The sequence below is a fragment of the Petaurus breviceps genome, unplaced genomic scaffold (genome assembly GCF_028583685.1).
Source record: "Petaurus breviceps papuanus isolate PSGF00001 unplaced genomic scaffold, PetGlider_PUasm1.0 188, whole genome shotgun sequence".
Classification (NCBI taxonomy): Eukaryota; Metazoa; Chordata; class Mammalia; order Diprotodontia; family Petauridae; genus Petaurus; species Petaurus breviceps.
In genome coordinates, this window is record NW_027185804.1 from 7,362,272 (window position 1) to 7,378,844 (window position 16,573).

The following is a 16,573-nucleotide window of genomic DNA, read 5'->3' on the forward strand; positions in this document are numbered from 1 at the left end:
TCCTTACCCACACATCTATTCCATTATCAATTCCTCCTCCCCCCCCCCCCAATTCTACTTCTAATATTGTTTGTGACCATCCTGCCCTCCCCATTCATCCTGTGAAGGGTTGGTAGGATGATGGACCCATGTGTCTCTTCCCACTGGCCTTCCCTTTCCTCCCTCCTGTGACCACTGGCTGCCTTGACACATCAGGGTAGTCATGTAGGAAGCATCAGGATGAGCTACATGTCTCCAGCTTTCATGCTTGTAGTGAAAATGAGGATGACCAGGCCTTTCCATCTGCCTGGCCTGCCCACCCTCCTGACTCCTAGACCCTGTCATCTGGCTGGCCTTGCACCCTGATCATTCCTGGACCTTGCTGTTTGCCCTTCTGCTGTCATTCTGCCTGCAGCTGGACTCTCTTCTACATGTTGTCTCCCCTAATTAGAGTTTCAGCTTCTGGAGAGCTACACTGTCTTCTCTTCACATTTGTATTACTAGTGCATGCATAACTGTGCTTAGCATATAGTAAGCACTTGATATATGCTTTCACTCAATTTACCCTACCTAAAGCTTGCATCAGATTTGGCCGAGGGGAAAAAGGAGGGTCAAAGCTAGGGAAAGAAACAGGAGTTTTTTAAGTGTCTCCTATAGGTTAGACACTTTGCTAAGTTCTTTACAAAAATAATCTCATTTGATCCTCATAACTCTATGAGCTGAGTGCTAATATCACCCTTATTTTACAGTTGGGGAAACAGTTAAGTAACTTGCCCAGGGTCACAGAGCTAATAGGTGTCTGAGGTACAACTTGAACTTGGGTCTTCCTGACTTCTGGCTCAGTATCCTGTGTATTGTGCTACCTCGCTGCCTCTAGAAACTCCTCAGGCTTTTCTTTAAGGCCTCTTTCAGTCTGGATGACTCCTACCTTACCACTATATTACACACACTACTCTCCTTCATAGCGTCTGTGTTTCAGCTGTGATGATTTTTTTTTATTTAAACTTTTTCTCTCCTCTAGAGAGAACACTTCCATGTCTCTGCCTGTTGAAATCTCTCTCCTCTCCGGCATAGTTGAAATGTATACCTCTTTCATTATAATCTTACCACTGTCCCTTCTTCCCCTGCTCCATCCTGACCTGTGGTCAGTTTTTCTGGAGCTCTCTTTCTCCTTACCTCATGTGAGATGATCTCTAATGTTCCTTCCAGGTGTCAGTCTATGGCCCTGTGGCCTTTTATCCTCTTTATTCGCTTCATACTTGTTTATATTTGTAAGGGAAACTTGGCTGGCCCCTTTTACATTATACCATCTTTGAGGACAGTTATAATTTTCATCTCTTCGTTCCCATTGCCTAACAAGGCAGCTGTGTACATAAGAGGAGCTTAATATTTGTTGAATTGAGTTTGTCTGAGATTTATGTTAAATACTTTACACTGGAGTGCATCTCTAACTCTGTGGGAAGCCATGAGCTGTGATTATAGTACTTGTTTCCATTTACTAGAGGTGCTTAAACCATGTGAAAGAAATAGAAATCCTAAAGTGGAATGTCAGTGATTAATATCCCACAACAATTCAATGAGTTTTTATTAAGCACCTGTTTTTGTAGTGCCTGGATTATGTTAGGTACTGGATGCAAAGTTTGGTTAGGAGCATGAGGGCATGGACTATGTCTAGACTGCATTTATCCATGTTTTTCTCCCATAGTCATAAGAGAACCATTTTTTTAAGGGAAATAAAAACTTTAAGATTTTTTTTATTGTCTTTTGTTTTTACATCTTCATTTAATATATCCCTCCCTTTACTCCTACCCATCCCCTATAACAAACAATAAAAAAGAAATAAAGAGAGGCAAAAACAGCTGAGCAAAACTAACCAGCCTCTCAGCCGAGTCTGGCAGCACATCTAATGCTCATGCTCACAGTCTCTCAGCTCTGCAGAGCAGGGTGGGGTATATTTTTCTCATCTTTTGTTTGGAACCAAGCTTGATCATACTTTAATTCCATTTCCACTATTAATAGTCATTGTAAAATTTACCAAAAAAAATTAGAAGAGAAGCAGATCATGTATCTCTCACAGCTGTAGGCAGAAGATGTCTTCTTAAACAAGAGAGAGGCAGTCAACAAAAACAAAATAGATCACTTTGTTTACTTAAAACTGAAAACCTTCTACACAAACACCATTAATGCTTCCGAGATAAGAAGGTAGTCAAATGAGAAAAAAAAAATCTTTGTGTCAGATTTCTCTGATAAGGTTTTAAGTGTTCACAACCACATGAAACAGTGCTCCAAATCACTAATAAGAGAAATGCAAATCAAAATAACCCTGAGATTTCTTATAAAAAATGACAGCACTCAGTTTGGAGGGGTTGTGGAAGGATAGGCACACTAATAAATAACATTGTTAGTAGAGCTGTGAAATGGTACAACCATTTTTTAAAGCAGTTTGGAATTAAACATAAAGTGACCAAAATATTCAGACCCTTTGAACCAGAGATTCCATGACTGTTTATACTGCAGGGAAGCCATCAATAAGAAGAAAGTCTTCATATACACCAAAATATCTATAGCAGCATTTTTGTTATAGGAAATAATAATATATTAAACAAAATAGATTCTTATCAATTGGGGGGTGACTGAACAAATTGTGGTACATGAATGGAATGGAATATTACTGTACTGTAAGAAATAATGTGTGTGATGAATACAGAAAACATGGTGCAGAGTGAAGTCAGCCAAGCCAAGAAAACTACATACACAGTAACTACAACAATGTAAATGGAAAGAATAACACCACAACAAAAAATCAAAAGTGAATGTAACAAAAAAAAATTTTTTTTAAGCAGTTGGGGTTAAGTAACTTGCTCAAGGTTACATGGCCAGGTGTTTCTGGGTGTGGTGCTGAGTATCTGAGCCTGGATTCGATCCAGGTCATCCCAACACTGGGGCCGGTGCTCTTACTTGCTGAGCCACCTGGCTGCCCCTTGAATGTAACAAAATTTTAATGATCAAGCAAAATTCTAATGAAGAGATATGAAAGGGCACCCTCAGCCTACCCCTTGTGGAGGTGAGAGGTCCACAGGTGCTAAACGTTGTACGTTTCAAACTTTTCAGTCAATTGTGCTGATTTTTTTTCTTCTCCTAAAAAATACTCTTGTTATATGAGAAGACTCTCTGGGAGGGGGAAGGGAAAAAAGTCCTTGAGGTAACTATGGTGATGTAAGAAACAGAAGACAATAATAAAAGCTCATTTTTAAAAAATAGTCATTGTGTATATTGTTTCCATTAATTTGCTGTATGTCTTCCTATTGCCCCTGTGTTCTTCATTTTCTTTATAGTTTAAGGTACAGTAGTATTCTGTTACATTCATACAATTTTGTTCAGCCTTTCCCAGATCTGTCAGCATCTTCTTTTTCTCCATTTCTCTGTTACTATTAGCATAAAGATGTGCTTGCCATAAACATTTTGTTGTATAGAAGATCCTAAAGGGATTCCACAGGCAAAGAGTACAAGCATGTTTGTCACTTTCTTAGCCTAATTTCACATTGCTGTCTTGAACTGTTAAGACTGTTGCACAGCTCCACTGTCAGCGACTGGTTTTCGTCAGCTCTCCCAGCTAGATGACTAGATGTCGTCTTTTGTCCTCTTTGCCAATTTATTGGTTGTGATTTGTAATCTAGGGTTCTTCTGATTTACATATATTTCACAGAGCTGCTCAGAATTTTTCTTTTGAGAGCTGTTTGTTGATGTCCTCTGACCACTTGTCCATTAGGGAAGTTCTTGGTAGTATATATTTATTCCCCATATATCTTGAATATTAGACATTTCTCTAAGATACTTGATACAAAGATTTTTCTCCCTAATCATTCCCTTCTTGTCCTAACTCCATTGATTTTGTTTGTACAATTCCTTTAATTGAAGTTATCTATTCTGTATTTTGCAAACATATTATCCTTGTTTGATTAAGAATTATTTACTTAACCATAACTGAAAAGTACCTAATCAGGTTCTTCTTAATTTTTTTTTATTTGAGAAAGCTCCATAAAAATAGTCCTTTATTATGACCATTAGGAGTTTTTAACTGAGGAAGTTGTGCTAGAAGATTCAGATAGCAATTAACTTTGCTTGTGAATGAATACAAGATAATTCTGGGTAAATTTTTATGGTGAGGATCTCAAAGTCACCAAGTGTGGTGACACCCAAATCTTGTTGTTCATAAAATAATATCACTTGTCTCCATATTCTAGGGGAAGTAATAAAAATTATAAAAATTATATGTTAAGTTGTTTGAGTTGTGTGTTATTCTTTGTAAAAACCCCCCCCCCCTTGGGGTTTTCTTGTGAAAGATACAGAGTGGTTTACTGTTTCTTTAGCTCATCTTACAGATGAGGAAACTGAGACAAACCAAGGTTAAGTGATTTGCCCAGGGTCACACAATAAGTGTCTGAAATCACATTTGAACTCAGGCCTTCCTGATTCCTGGCCTGGCTTTCTATCCACAGCATCATCTAGCTACCTTGAATTATATTAGTAAAGAATAATGTATTTTCTAGTCAGTGGTGTACATTCTTGTTTGTTTTTGCTTGCTCTGAGCCACACATAGACCTGTTTTGTACTCAGCAGCTTCTTAGTATGCATTATAATGATTACAATGGAGGAAATAGATACTAAATTAAGTTATACTGTGTGAAGCAAACTTGAGATTTTGTTTTGTTCCTTATTGTCTAGCATTTTGTAGATTCATATTATTGTCATCACCTTTGTTCTCCCATATAACATAGCCTGAAACTTCTAGTGGTTTTATTGTATGTGTGTGTTTTAAAGAGGGTGGAATAAAGGTAAATGAGATTCTTTTTTTCTCATTCTATGTTGCTACTTTTCATTCTAGACTTCCTTGCTATATGAACTCTTTTCTGTTATGGTTCATTCGGGGAGTGCAGCTGGTGGTCATTATTATGCGTGCATAAAATCATTCAGTGATGAGCAGTGGTACAGCTTCAATGATCAGCATGTTAGTCGGGTAAGCAAGTACTTAAAGCTTTCTTCCCTGACAAGAGAAATTGAGATTGTATCTGTTCGTCATCAAGCTGTTGGGGGAAATGGGGTTTGGTGAGGGGGCCATGGAAGACTGAGTGAAACTAGGTTTTCTCAATACTCTTCTATTTTAGTCTCACTCATTTGACAGCTGCTAAAATCCTTTTATTTTTCTCTTTACTTAGCCTTTTACAATTGTTCCCTGATCATCCAGAGCTAAAATTCATTGGTAGGCATTGACTACTGATGAAAATTTGATTTCTTGACTATGTTTAGATATCACCTGAAGATTTAGGTCTAATAGATGTGAGTGGTTATTGAATTGTGTGTGTTCCTCTCTTTCTCTTTTCTTCCTCCTTTGGTGTGCTTACCTTTAAGAGCAGCAGTTTCATTTGTTTAGTGTCAATGTAGAGGATCAAACTAAAAATTTTACAGGATAAAGTACTGTACTGTAACATTTCAGATAACCCAAGAGGACATTAAGAAGACCCATGGTGGATCTTCAGGAAGTCGAGGATATTATTCTAGTGCCTTTGCCAGGTTAGTAACTTTCTAATTCTTGAAAGATGGGGCATAAAATCATCAACTAGATTTGTGCGTTTGAATTTTTTTTTCTCCTCACTTTTGTAGTACCATCAATGTATTTTTTCTTTTTACTGCTTTTTGGAGGGGGGGAGGGCAGGGCAATTGGCGTTAAGTGACTTGCCCAAGGTCCCATGGCCAATAAGTATTAAGTATCTGAGGTCAGATTTGAACTCAAGTCCTCCTGACTTCAGGGCCGATGCTCTATTCACTGTGCCTCCTAGCTGCCCCTATTAATGTACTTTAACTAGCATTTTAATCACAACAAATCACTTTGGGAAATAAGTTTATTGAATAACTAAATGACTTATCAAGAGAGACATTAGAATGATTTCCTGCATACATACTTACAATCATAAAAAAGATACACTCATTTCTAGGGCAGTTTAAGTGTAAACCTATCTGAAAAAAGTCAAATGACTCTTAATCATATGAAGTAGGGAAGAGTATTTTCTATAAATACTTTTGACATAATAAAATGAAGTTCAGTCACAGTTGACTTTTCTTTGTCTTCCTACTAGCTCCACAAATGCATATATGCTTATATATAGATTGAAGGATCCTTCGAGAAATGCAAGTAAGTGTCCATTTGATTTTATGAACATAATAATAGGAACATTTTCTTGTCAGTTATATAGCACTGGATAAAAATTTTTCAATATTAAGTTACTGAGCTTACTGTATGTAGAAGAATTCCAGTATCAGGAGCTAGGTATTTATTCTTATGTTCATATTTCTTGAACTAAAATTTTAAATATAATCATTGAATAGAATATTTCTTATAGAATAATTCTTGCCAAAATGGTGACTAAATTTGGAAGATAGGGGGTCATTTTAAATTATTTTTTTAGCAATGGAATCCTTATTCAATATTAATTAAACTAATGGTAGGTTACAATATTGTTCTAGAAATACACGCCTTGGAGCTGTCTTATAGATGAAGCCACTTTATAATAAAGCCACTTTAACAAATCATTTAACAAAAATAATTAATTTAGTAACAAAATTACCTTAAATATGAACTAAGATGAGTTCACCCCCTATCATTTTCTGCTCTATAGAAATACCATTACAATAACATTTCTATTTAAGAGAATTTTAAAGTCTCTCCTAAAATTATATTTTACAGAAGGCATCTAAAAGACAGTTTTTAAATTCATTATTTCTTTTTTAACATTCAAATTATAACTGATCAAAATCTGCCTCAAGTATTTTTGCAAGAATAAGGAAATATTTGGAGTTTTCTCCCTAATACATCTCTGAAAAGAAGGGAATCTGCCTTTTAACTGGATTTACTACATTCTCGTAATGAATGGAGTCAGACATAAGGTATTTATGATTGCAGAGAGCTTTTATATTCATTGTCACTTGATCTTCCTAATAACCCATAAAAGTAGACAGTATAGGGTATCGGTGCTGTGGAGAGAGCCCCAATTCATTCACATCCTGTTTGTGTTGCTTCTGAACAGTTTGACTTTGATCAAGTCATTTGACCTCTCTAGAGGCTCAGTTTCCTCATCTGTAAAATGAGGAGGCTGGGCTCAATGGCTTCTAACATTCCTTCCAACTCAAACTCAAGTATCTTCTTAAATCCCTATTTTGTAGATGAAGAAACTGAGTTAAGTTTTTTGCCCTAAGTCACACAGCCACGAAAGAAGACAAGTCTCTGCTTTCATTTACTCTCTTCACTAGTTAAGTTGTCTGCCATTGTCCATCTTCCCACTATACCCCCTGCAATCGAATAATGCTCAGAAAGCAATTTCATTTTGATGCTTGTTCATGAACTTGGGTAGACTAGGAAAAGCATAAATTCATTTTTGTTGTTGTTGCTTATAAGTGTTTTGATTATGCTATTTTCTTTTAGTTAAAAGGCCCTCAGAAATTAGTGTCTTTTGTATGGGGTTTTTCCTCTCCATTTCTTAGCAAATACTTTATGCAAAGTATTCTACACTGAGAGAGATAACAAAAATAATTAAGCCATATGCCCTGCACTCATGTGCCTTAAATCCTAGGTCAGGGAGTAATGATACACAAATGTTCTACAGCTATACAATATAACGCCAGCGAATGTGATTTTCTTGTTGTTGTTTTTCATTTCTTTTACATGGAAAGAAATTTTGGACGAAAATTCAGGCATCGTGCTTCAAATTTTATAAAACTTTTATCTCCCACAGCCAGGAAGTAACTAAAGCTGCCCCCTTTTTAACAAGGAAAACAGTAGTTTTAAAAAGATAAAAATGATTTTACTTTCCTTGAAGGGAAAATAAAACATTATTTTAAAATCTTGTTCTTTGTACCATAACTATTTTGAAGTCAGTACTGACCAGAGAAAGTATAGGACCTTTGGTATAACTAAGAAGATTTTCTGCGAAGCCAAATGGGAACTTCTGTTTTATGGGTCTGTCACCTACCTCTTTCCATGCTATGAACATAATAGCCAGATCTATGATTTCCAATCAAATCTACTATATCTCTTGGCAAAGAGATAGAAAGATGGTACTTTTTTAGAAATGGGACTTTTAGGTTAGGCCTAAAAGAGTTAGTGTGGGATCATTAGTGAAAGTCAACTCTAATAGATATCCAGGCTACCTTGTTCTATAAATAGCCCAGCCACTATCTTAGCAATTATTGACAGTCCTTGGAGAAGTTACTGATGGAGATAACGCAAAGGATAGGACACAAGGAAGAACTAGAAGAGGGATAATCAGAAGGATGGAACTTGGAGAATAACAGTGAAATGATGTGGGAGGGAAATGGTCAGCCTTGAGAAGATTAAACTGATTCTGTATCATTTTCAGCTGGTCTGAAGTTAAGTTTAGAAATCCTCTTCTGCTAATTACTACTATATTCTTGGCCTCAAGGAATTCTGTTATCCTGGGGGGTGCAGGTGGCCACCAGAGAATCTGGTCTGGTGTCTTTACCAAGCTTTCCTTCAAGAATGTCTGGTTTTCTTCAGACAAAGAAGTCTGGCCAACACTTGCAGATGGATTCAAACAATAAACATTTCTTAGTCACAGGACAGGAGTGGATTGTTGCCAGCCCCTCATTCCCACCTTCCAACCAATCATATTGTTTCCCAGGTCTCTCCTGTGTTAACCAGTCAGGATGTCCTCAACCCCATGACATCACTTAACATTATAACAAATTGTATTATTTCCCTACCTACTCTGTCCTACTCTTTAATCTTATAAAAAGGAACTGAGACCCCTTTTTAGGATCTTTGGCTAAACTGAGGGAGCCATTGACTCATTCTGTTGGTAGGTAGCACCTCTGTTAATAAAATGTTATTTTGCTCAGAGAAAAATTGTTTTGGTCTACCTTTGTTGGGTTTCGTCCACACCAGCCTCTTTAGAGAAAGGTCAGCACTTCCCTCCAGCATGGTTGTGAGAATCAAATGAGATAATATTGGTAACATGCTTAGCCCACTGTCTTGCACAGAATGAACACTGTATGAATAAGGGTGGTGGTGGCGGCAATGATGATGAAGAAAAGCCAGTGATGTGCTTTAAGTCTTTGAGGTTTCTGTAACATGAAAGACTTTCATGAAAGGCTTCCTGATTTGTTGTAGGTTCACTCTCATCAATTACAGGTCTAGAATGGGAGGGTTAAGGAAGGCTATAAATAAGTTACTTAAAATATAACCTAAAGGGATGTTTCTCTGAAACAGAGCAATTGGGAGAAATTTCAGTGGATTACTCATGGTACAAATAATTATATATACCTGTTCCTTTGAGAGAATTCTTCAAATGATGAGAAACTGAAATAGCCCAAAGCCAAGAAAAAGGACATAGCATTTTGTTGCTGGTAAAAGTTTTGGGGAAGTGTATTTCCTTCCCCCTGTTGAATAACCTTCCAGTTCACCTTGCTTATAAGATACGATATAAATTCCTTTGCTTGGCATTTAAGGCCTTTTCCAATGTGGCTTCCCTCCTACCTTTCTAGCCTTCTTTCATACTGCTCCTCTTCACAAGCACTGCATTGTAGCCAAGCTAGATTGCTAGCTTTTACCCAGACTTTATCCTCCATCTTCCACCTCTGTATTTTCTTCATGCTTGAAATACATTTTTTTCTTTTTGCCTCTTAGAATGCTTATCTTCCTGTAAGGCTTTAGCTCAACCTTCCTTGATTCCCCTAGTTAGTTATCTTTTCCTTCTTGTCTTTGTACTCTACTTATTCATGTTTATGATACAGCACCACCACAAGAGAAAAAACAACCTTCAGAGTAAGGATTCTTCATTGTTATTTTTGTTTCCCTGGTGCTTGGCACAGTCCTTGTATAGAGCAGGCAGTTGGCAAATAATTATTGGATTGAAATAGGATATAAGCTGTCTGAACTTTCTCTTCCTATGGTCCATGTTTCCCATAAATCCTCTCCATAGCCTACTGAGAATAAACGAGAAGGTGCAGCCATCAGACTCAGGAGAATATGTGTGTCTTATTTTATGTATTAGGCTAATCTCAGTATTAGTGGGAACTGGCCAGTATTTTTAACAAAATAAATTGCTCCATTTCTGATTTGTCCAAAAGGGCATATCATACTTGCGATTGGTAATGATGACACTAATCAGAGTGTGTGTGTGTGTGTGTGTGTGTGTGTGTGTGTGTGTGTGTGTGTAAAAGTAGATAAAGACCTGGGTTCCACCTATGTTGTAAAAATAGTTGTGTTATCCACATTGGTTGGAATTTACCTATCAAGAATTCCTTACCAATGAAATCATAGGTCTGATAACTCTCTCATTGTTTCTGCCCCACACACATACATACTGTGTCTCCAGCCAACCCTTTCTCACCATTCAACCCTCTCCCCTTTCTCTCTTCTTTTTTCTTCCCATCTTTCTCCTCTGCTCAAATATATAAAGCCAAAATGGGATGTGTCCCATCTTCCTTCTTTCCTGATAACTAGGGCAGGCAGGGTTTGGAGTCAGGAATACCTCAATTTAAATCCTGCTTCAGCCACTTACTTGCTGTGTGACCCTGAGCAAGTCACTTAACCTTTGGCTGCTTCAGTTCTATAAAATGGAAATAATAATGGTACCTGTTTCCTAGGGTTGTTGTGAGGACCACAGAAAATAACATATATAAGATGCTTTGCAAAACTTAAAGTGCTATATAGATGCTGACTATTAAATTTCAGATTCATTCTTCAGAACTCAATTCATAGCATATTAACTAATATGCTATCATAAGAAATGGCTAAGGAACACTTGTTGCAGATATGATCATTTTCAGATCTCTACCTAGAAGAGTAGGTGTATAGGGAAAGAACTGTGATAGCTTCTCCTATTAACTTACAGTGGTAAAACAAACCTACAGATCGGGGGTTCAAGGGTGATAAAAGAGCTCAATTAGAATGAAAATGCCTGATTATGATTGTTGTTGTTGGTAGAATTTTTAGAAGTGAATGACTACCCAGAGCACATTAAGAATTTGGTGCAAAAAGAGAAAGAACTGGAAGAGCAAGAAAAGAGGCAACGTGAAATTGAGCGAAATACCTGCAAGGTTAGATTTCTCTCATCTTTATCTGAAGTAAAGAGCATCCCCAGCAGTGGAATAAAAAAATGTGCTTAACGTTAGTTCTTTTGTGTCACATTAATGAAGTTCTTTAAGTGATGGAGATGATAAAATTTTGATTACCAAATAATAAAACAAGTATTTTTTTTATAAAAACGTTCTCATTGATGCATCTAAATAATTTTTTAAATTTTGTGTAAAGAAAGATACTTGAAGATGTGAATTTTGGCCTGGTTAAATGTTGACTAAATTTGTTACAAATTGTATTACAGATAAAATTGTTTTGCATGCATCCTGCAAAACAGGTGATGATGGAAAATAAGTTGGAGGTTCATAAAGATAAAACCCTAAAGGAAGCAGTAGAAATAGCTTATAAGGTATGTTGACTCATATATGTTTGCTAAATTTACATTTCAGTAAATAGCATTTATGTTTTTACCCATCCATCTGTGACTATTCTTATGTAAGAGAGTAGTGCTTAGATTTGTGGTTTCATATGTGAGGACACACCTACAGGTAGGTGCAAGCCACAGCCTTGGTCTTTCTTTGACAGTCCTGTCCATGTTTTCCCATAAATCCTTTCCACTGTAAATCTTCAGGCTTGAGGGCCCTCTTCTTTTTCTTTTAGTATCTTAAAGATTCCATTATATCACTCAGGATGCTAATTCTGTGACCTTTTATTCCATGATTTTCTGTCGTTTTTATTTTCTTTAGTAGTACAGCCCTGTGCACATTCCCAAATGTAATCTAATTCATTATCTTTCTACTCAGCTTTGGATCCAACAGCAGCAGTTGTACAGAGAGAGTAGTGAAAACAGCTCATTGCAGGAACCCCAATAATTGTCCTGTTCTGGGCATGGGATTCTCTCGAAGGATGTACCTCACTTACATCCCTACCTTGGAGCATATTCACCTCCTCTTTGATAATATTCATGTTCTCAAAATGAATGAGGCTGGTTAGTATTTAATATTAAAAGCTGAAGAAATGCCACTCACACATTTTTATAATGTTTATTGTACAAGAGAAGCTCAAATAATCATTACCACATAGCATAATGTGAGAATTAAAACATAAAACCTCACATCAGATACCCTTTGTGCTAATTATGGTTTTGCCTCTGGTTTGCTCTGTGTTAAAGCTTAATTTAGCATATATTGGTGAATGGCAGTAGCAGCATTGAGTGTTTATGTGGCACTGTACATTTTACAAGGTGCCTTCTTCACGGTAGTATTGTTAAATAGGATGTTCCAGTGATTCCCTGTGATTCATCTGCTTAATTCCTGTTATTCTCTAAGTGTTTTTATGTGGAAAAGGCAGACTCAAGTTTGGTTGCACAGATGACCTGTCAGTACTTTGGTCTAGTCCAGGGAAGTGTGGTGTCATGCAGAGGTGTCAAGCCCACAGCACTTCCCACTGCTGCCTAAACCAGTTTAAAATGGAATGGAAAATATTTAACAAAATAAAATAGAAATAACATTACGTTTTAAAACTAAGTCAGTATGCAGCCTGCAGGATCCTTATGTACTGGACAATGGCTACCTGAGAGCACCAGTATAATGGAACGAGTTTTGGATCTGGAGGCAGAAAAACTCAGCACCAGTTCCATCTTGTTACAGTGAAACTAACCTTTGAATTTCTCTTTGTCTTTGTTTTCTAGTCTGCATATGGGCATGATAACACCTAAACCACCTAGCATACAGGGCTGTTGTAAGAAAAACACTTTACATATTATCTGAATGTGAGCTCTCATAATGTAGACCTCATTATGCAAGCGAGGCTGCTTAAGAGGCTCTCCCTACTCGTTTATAACAGTGTGATCATGTCCTTATAATTGAACAAATGAGAGAGCAATTCCTAGATTCCTGTGGTATCATATGCTCACAAGTTTATAGCCTACAATATATGTAGTACCCTGACTTTTGAGTGCAGTTTAACTTTAAAATTTGCACTGAAAAGTTTTTTGTTTGCTTGTTTGTTTTTTTGAGAGGGTGAAAAGCTTTTAATATTTTATGCTTGGAATACTTTGTTTTTTGGATTGCATGCTTAATAATTTAAAATGTAATTTGAGGATGACTGTAAAAATAAAAGTTGGAATTTTAAAAGCATTTCATTTATACCTCTAAATGTGTTGTATTTGTATATCTACACAAGTTATAAGTATATATTTAGGACTATAGGTAATAATACTGATATTAGATTAAAAATAAAATTTGTGAGGTAATTTTTCCAATTTTAGATGATGGATTTAGAAGAGGTCATTCCCCTGGACTGCTGTCGTCTTGTTAAATATGATGAGTTTCATGATTATCTAGAACGGTCATATGAAGGAGAAGAAGATACTCCGATGGGACTTCTACTTGGTGGAGTCAAATCAACATACATGTTTGATTTACTCTTGGAAACCAGAAAGCCTGATCAGGTTTTCCAGTCTTATAAACCTGGTGGTAAGAAATATATATTTATATTTTAAGTTACTTAGAAGTAATGTAGGGTGGGTTTTTTCTATTTTTAAGTTGAATGAACTCAATTTGCACAGTTTTACTCTTTCTCAAAATTAGGAATGACTTTGGCAAATTAAGTGCTTATGAACAAGCTTTTAAAAATTCGAAAGGGATGTGTACAAAGAAATACATAGAGAATGCAAATAATCCAAGTACAAAGTGAAAATAATTACCCTTCCTCCTTAACTTAGGATCATTTAAAGTCAAAAGAATGACTCTCTTATTCAGCAATGTAGCGCTGTTTCTAGAAGGGAAATTTGAAAGTAAAATGTATAGAACTGTGAGTTTTCATATTGCTTTTAAGGGATACCGAGCACTTTCTTTGCAGTATTCCTGTAAAATAGGCAATGCTAGTATGGTCTTAGTAGGAAGAAATTCTGAATTCGGAGTCAGGATCTGGGTTGAAATCCCAGCTGTCACTTACCACTTATGTGACCTGTAGCAATTCACTTAATTTGTCTGGGACTCAGGTTCCTCACCTGTAAAGTAAGGGAGTTGGACTGTATGACATCTAAGATCCCTTCAGATTCCAGTTCTGATAATTTCATTGAAACTTAGTACTTTGTTCAGGGTTACCCAGCTCATAAATGGGAAATCTGAGACTCCAAGTGTATAGAAAAAAAAAATTCTAAGTTACCTTAAGCATTATTCAAGATTTTACTGTCCTCTGTAAGGTTTGTTGCTCCCTCCCTAAGTGGATATGAAAGAAAGCAACAAAGGTGCTTAAAGAGGTGAAAAATAAGACATAAAGATAAATTAAAAGCAGTTAATATTGAGTGTGGAGAAAGGTGTAATGCAGGAATTCTTAACCTTTTTGTGAAATTGACCCATTTGCAGCAAGGTGAAATCTGTTGACCCTTTCTTAGAATAATGTTTGTAGTCTACCTTCATAAATGAAGGAAATGTTAAATTTCAGTTAAAGATAAATGAAAATAAAGGTGTAGTAGGGTTTTTACCCAAGTTGATGGACCCCCCCCCTTAAGTCTCTCCATGACTTCTTAGGGAGAGAAGGAGAGGAGAATGCTGTGGACTCCCAGGGAAGTAGCCCTATGAATACTGAAACATTTTAAAGTTCCTGTTTCTTTGGAATAAAAGAGTGGGGCAAGGGCTTAAATTTTAGAATAAGATAATTAGATGAATGGAAGGGCCTTCAGACAAAAAGGATTACACAAAAGTTTCTAAGAAAATTAGTGAACTAGTTTTCCCAAGAGATCTTTACTTATAACAAGATAATCATAAACAATTTAGGTTGGATTATTAATTAGCAGTGGTATGGACTAAATGAGACCTTAAATACCAGGTCGTTATTGTTTCATTGTAGCCAGTATCTAAAATAACAAAATGGTGTCAGTTCATATTTTGGAAAGTGTCAAAACTGTACTTTGGTATTTCAGAAAAAAATTAAGGTAGAATGTTAGAAATAACATTCTAAGAATTCTCATTTTAGAAGACAGATCAAATTGTTCTTTCTGTACTATATATGAAATGGCATGTGTATTGCTTTATTGGTAATATATAGAGCAGAAGTCACATTTAAAGTAAATAGTAACTTAATTATTAACTATGAATTAAGTTAATTGGTTAGTGGAAAAGCGTGAGGCATCTTAGAAGCCCAGTTTACTGAATTCTTTTTTTTTTTTTAAAGGAATTGGGGTTAAGTAACTTGCTCAAGGTTATATGGCCAGTTATTTCTGGGTGTGGTGCTAAGTATCTGAGCCCAGGTTTGATCCCCAGGTCATCCTGACACTGGGGCCGGTGCTCTTACTTGCTGAGCCACCTGGCCGCCCCTGCTGAATTCTTTTTAAATTTCATTGTGGAAAGTTCGGTTGATTTGTTAAGGGCAGCTTTTAATAGAAGAGTGGCAAAGACAATGTCTTAATAAATGTGTATGTACTTTATGCCTTTTGGTTCTTTTTCACAAAAATAAAATTTCTGTCTTTGCAACTATATTGAAAAGCATAGTATGAATAGCTTAAGTCGATTGCTTTAAATACTTAACAGTTCTGTTCTTATGTTTTTCAAATGTGGCAGAGGTGATGGTGAAAGTACATGTGGTTGATATAAAGACAGAGTCTGTTTCTCCTCCAGTTAGCATACGAGCTTATTTAAATCAAACGGTCACTGAATTTAAGCAGTTTATTTCAAAGGTAAGTTTTAAATGACACAGTCTGTATATGGAGGAAAATAATTTCCATGTCTAATGCAGATTTATGGTTAGTTTTTAGCATACATAAACTTCAGTAGCACAGTAACATTTTTGAGGATGTCTAATGTTTGCATTTCTTTCACTAACACTGATGAATGCTTCATTTCAAAGGACAGCTTTTGACAAGTGCTAGTGATAGGAATACTTTGAGTTAATCACCACAGTTTTTGAGAATGCTTAGCATTTTTCTTTTCTTCTCTTCACTTTTTTAGAGATTGTCCTTACAGGATTTGACACTAAATATTTATTCATCCTCATTCACCCAAAAGAATTACTTTAGTCATAATCCAAGTATACCTCATTCAGCAGACTTTTTGAGTGCCTACTATATGCCTTTGATGTTTAAACCATAAAGGATACGGACATAAGTAAGGTGTGGTTAATAACCATGAGTAGTTTTTAGCTGAGTAGATTAGGGAAGTCAAGGACAGAGGTAACTGTTAAGCAGGGCAGACTATGGTCAGTCCCCTTAGAAAAGCACCAAGTGCAGTGGGAGGTCAGAAGAGCATCTCAGCTTTGTTGCCTGTGACAGTGCTGCACTGCTCCTTATTAAAAGTATGTTCCCAGATTATCCTTGTGCTTGTGTGCAAAGCATGTTTTGCCTGTACAATTTTACTGGTCCATACATATTCACTTGTCAAACTTAGGATGTTGGGAGATGATGATAATGTCCTCTTATGTTTTTTCTGTTCTTGCCATTCATGTAAACATAGAGGTGTGTGTGTGTGTGTGTGTGTGTGTGTGTGTGTGTGTGTGTGTGTG

At 36.4% G+C, this 16,573-nt stretch overlaps 1 protein-coding gene across 4 annotated transcripts in view; it reads left to right on the forward strand.

Annotated features, from left to right (window-relative positions):
• USP47 (ubiquitin specific peptidase 47) overlaps positions 1-16,573 on the forward strand; it is a 109,605-nt gene that overhangs the window by 78,077 nt on the left and 14,955 nt on the right. For 3 of the 4 annotated variants that reach the window (XM_069091228.1, XM_069091226.1, XM_069091229.1), the window contains 7 exons: positions 4,865-4,996; positions 5,474-5,550; positions 6,114-6,169; positions 10,979-11,091; positions 11,376-11,480; positions 13,341-13,548; positions 15,637-15,752. In XM_069091228.1, coding sequence (XP_068947329.1) covers positions 4,865-4,996; positions 5,474-5,550; positions 6,114-6,169; positions 10,979-11,091; positions 11,376-11,480; positions 13,341-13,548; positions 15,637-15,752 — 807 coding nt within the window. The remainder of the gene's footprint in view (positions 1-4,864; positions 4,997-5,473; positions 5,551-6,113; positions 6,170-10,978; positions 11,092-11,375; positions 11,481-13,340; positions 13,549-15,636; positions 15,753-16,573) is intronic. The other variant, XM_069091227.1, reaches the window with a different exon arrangement.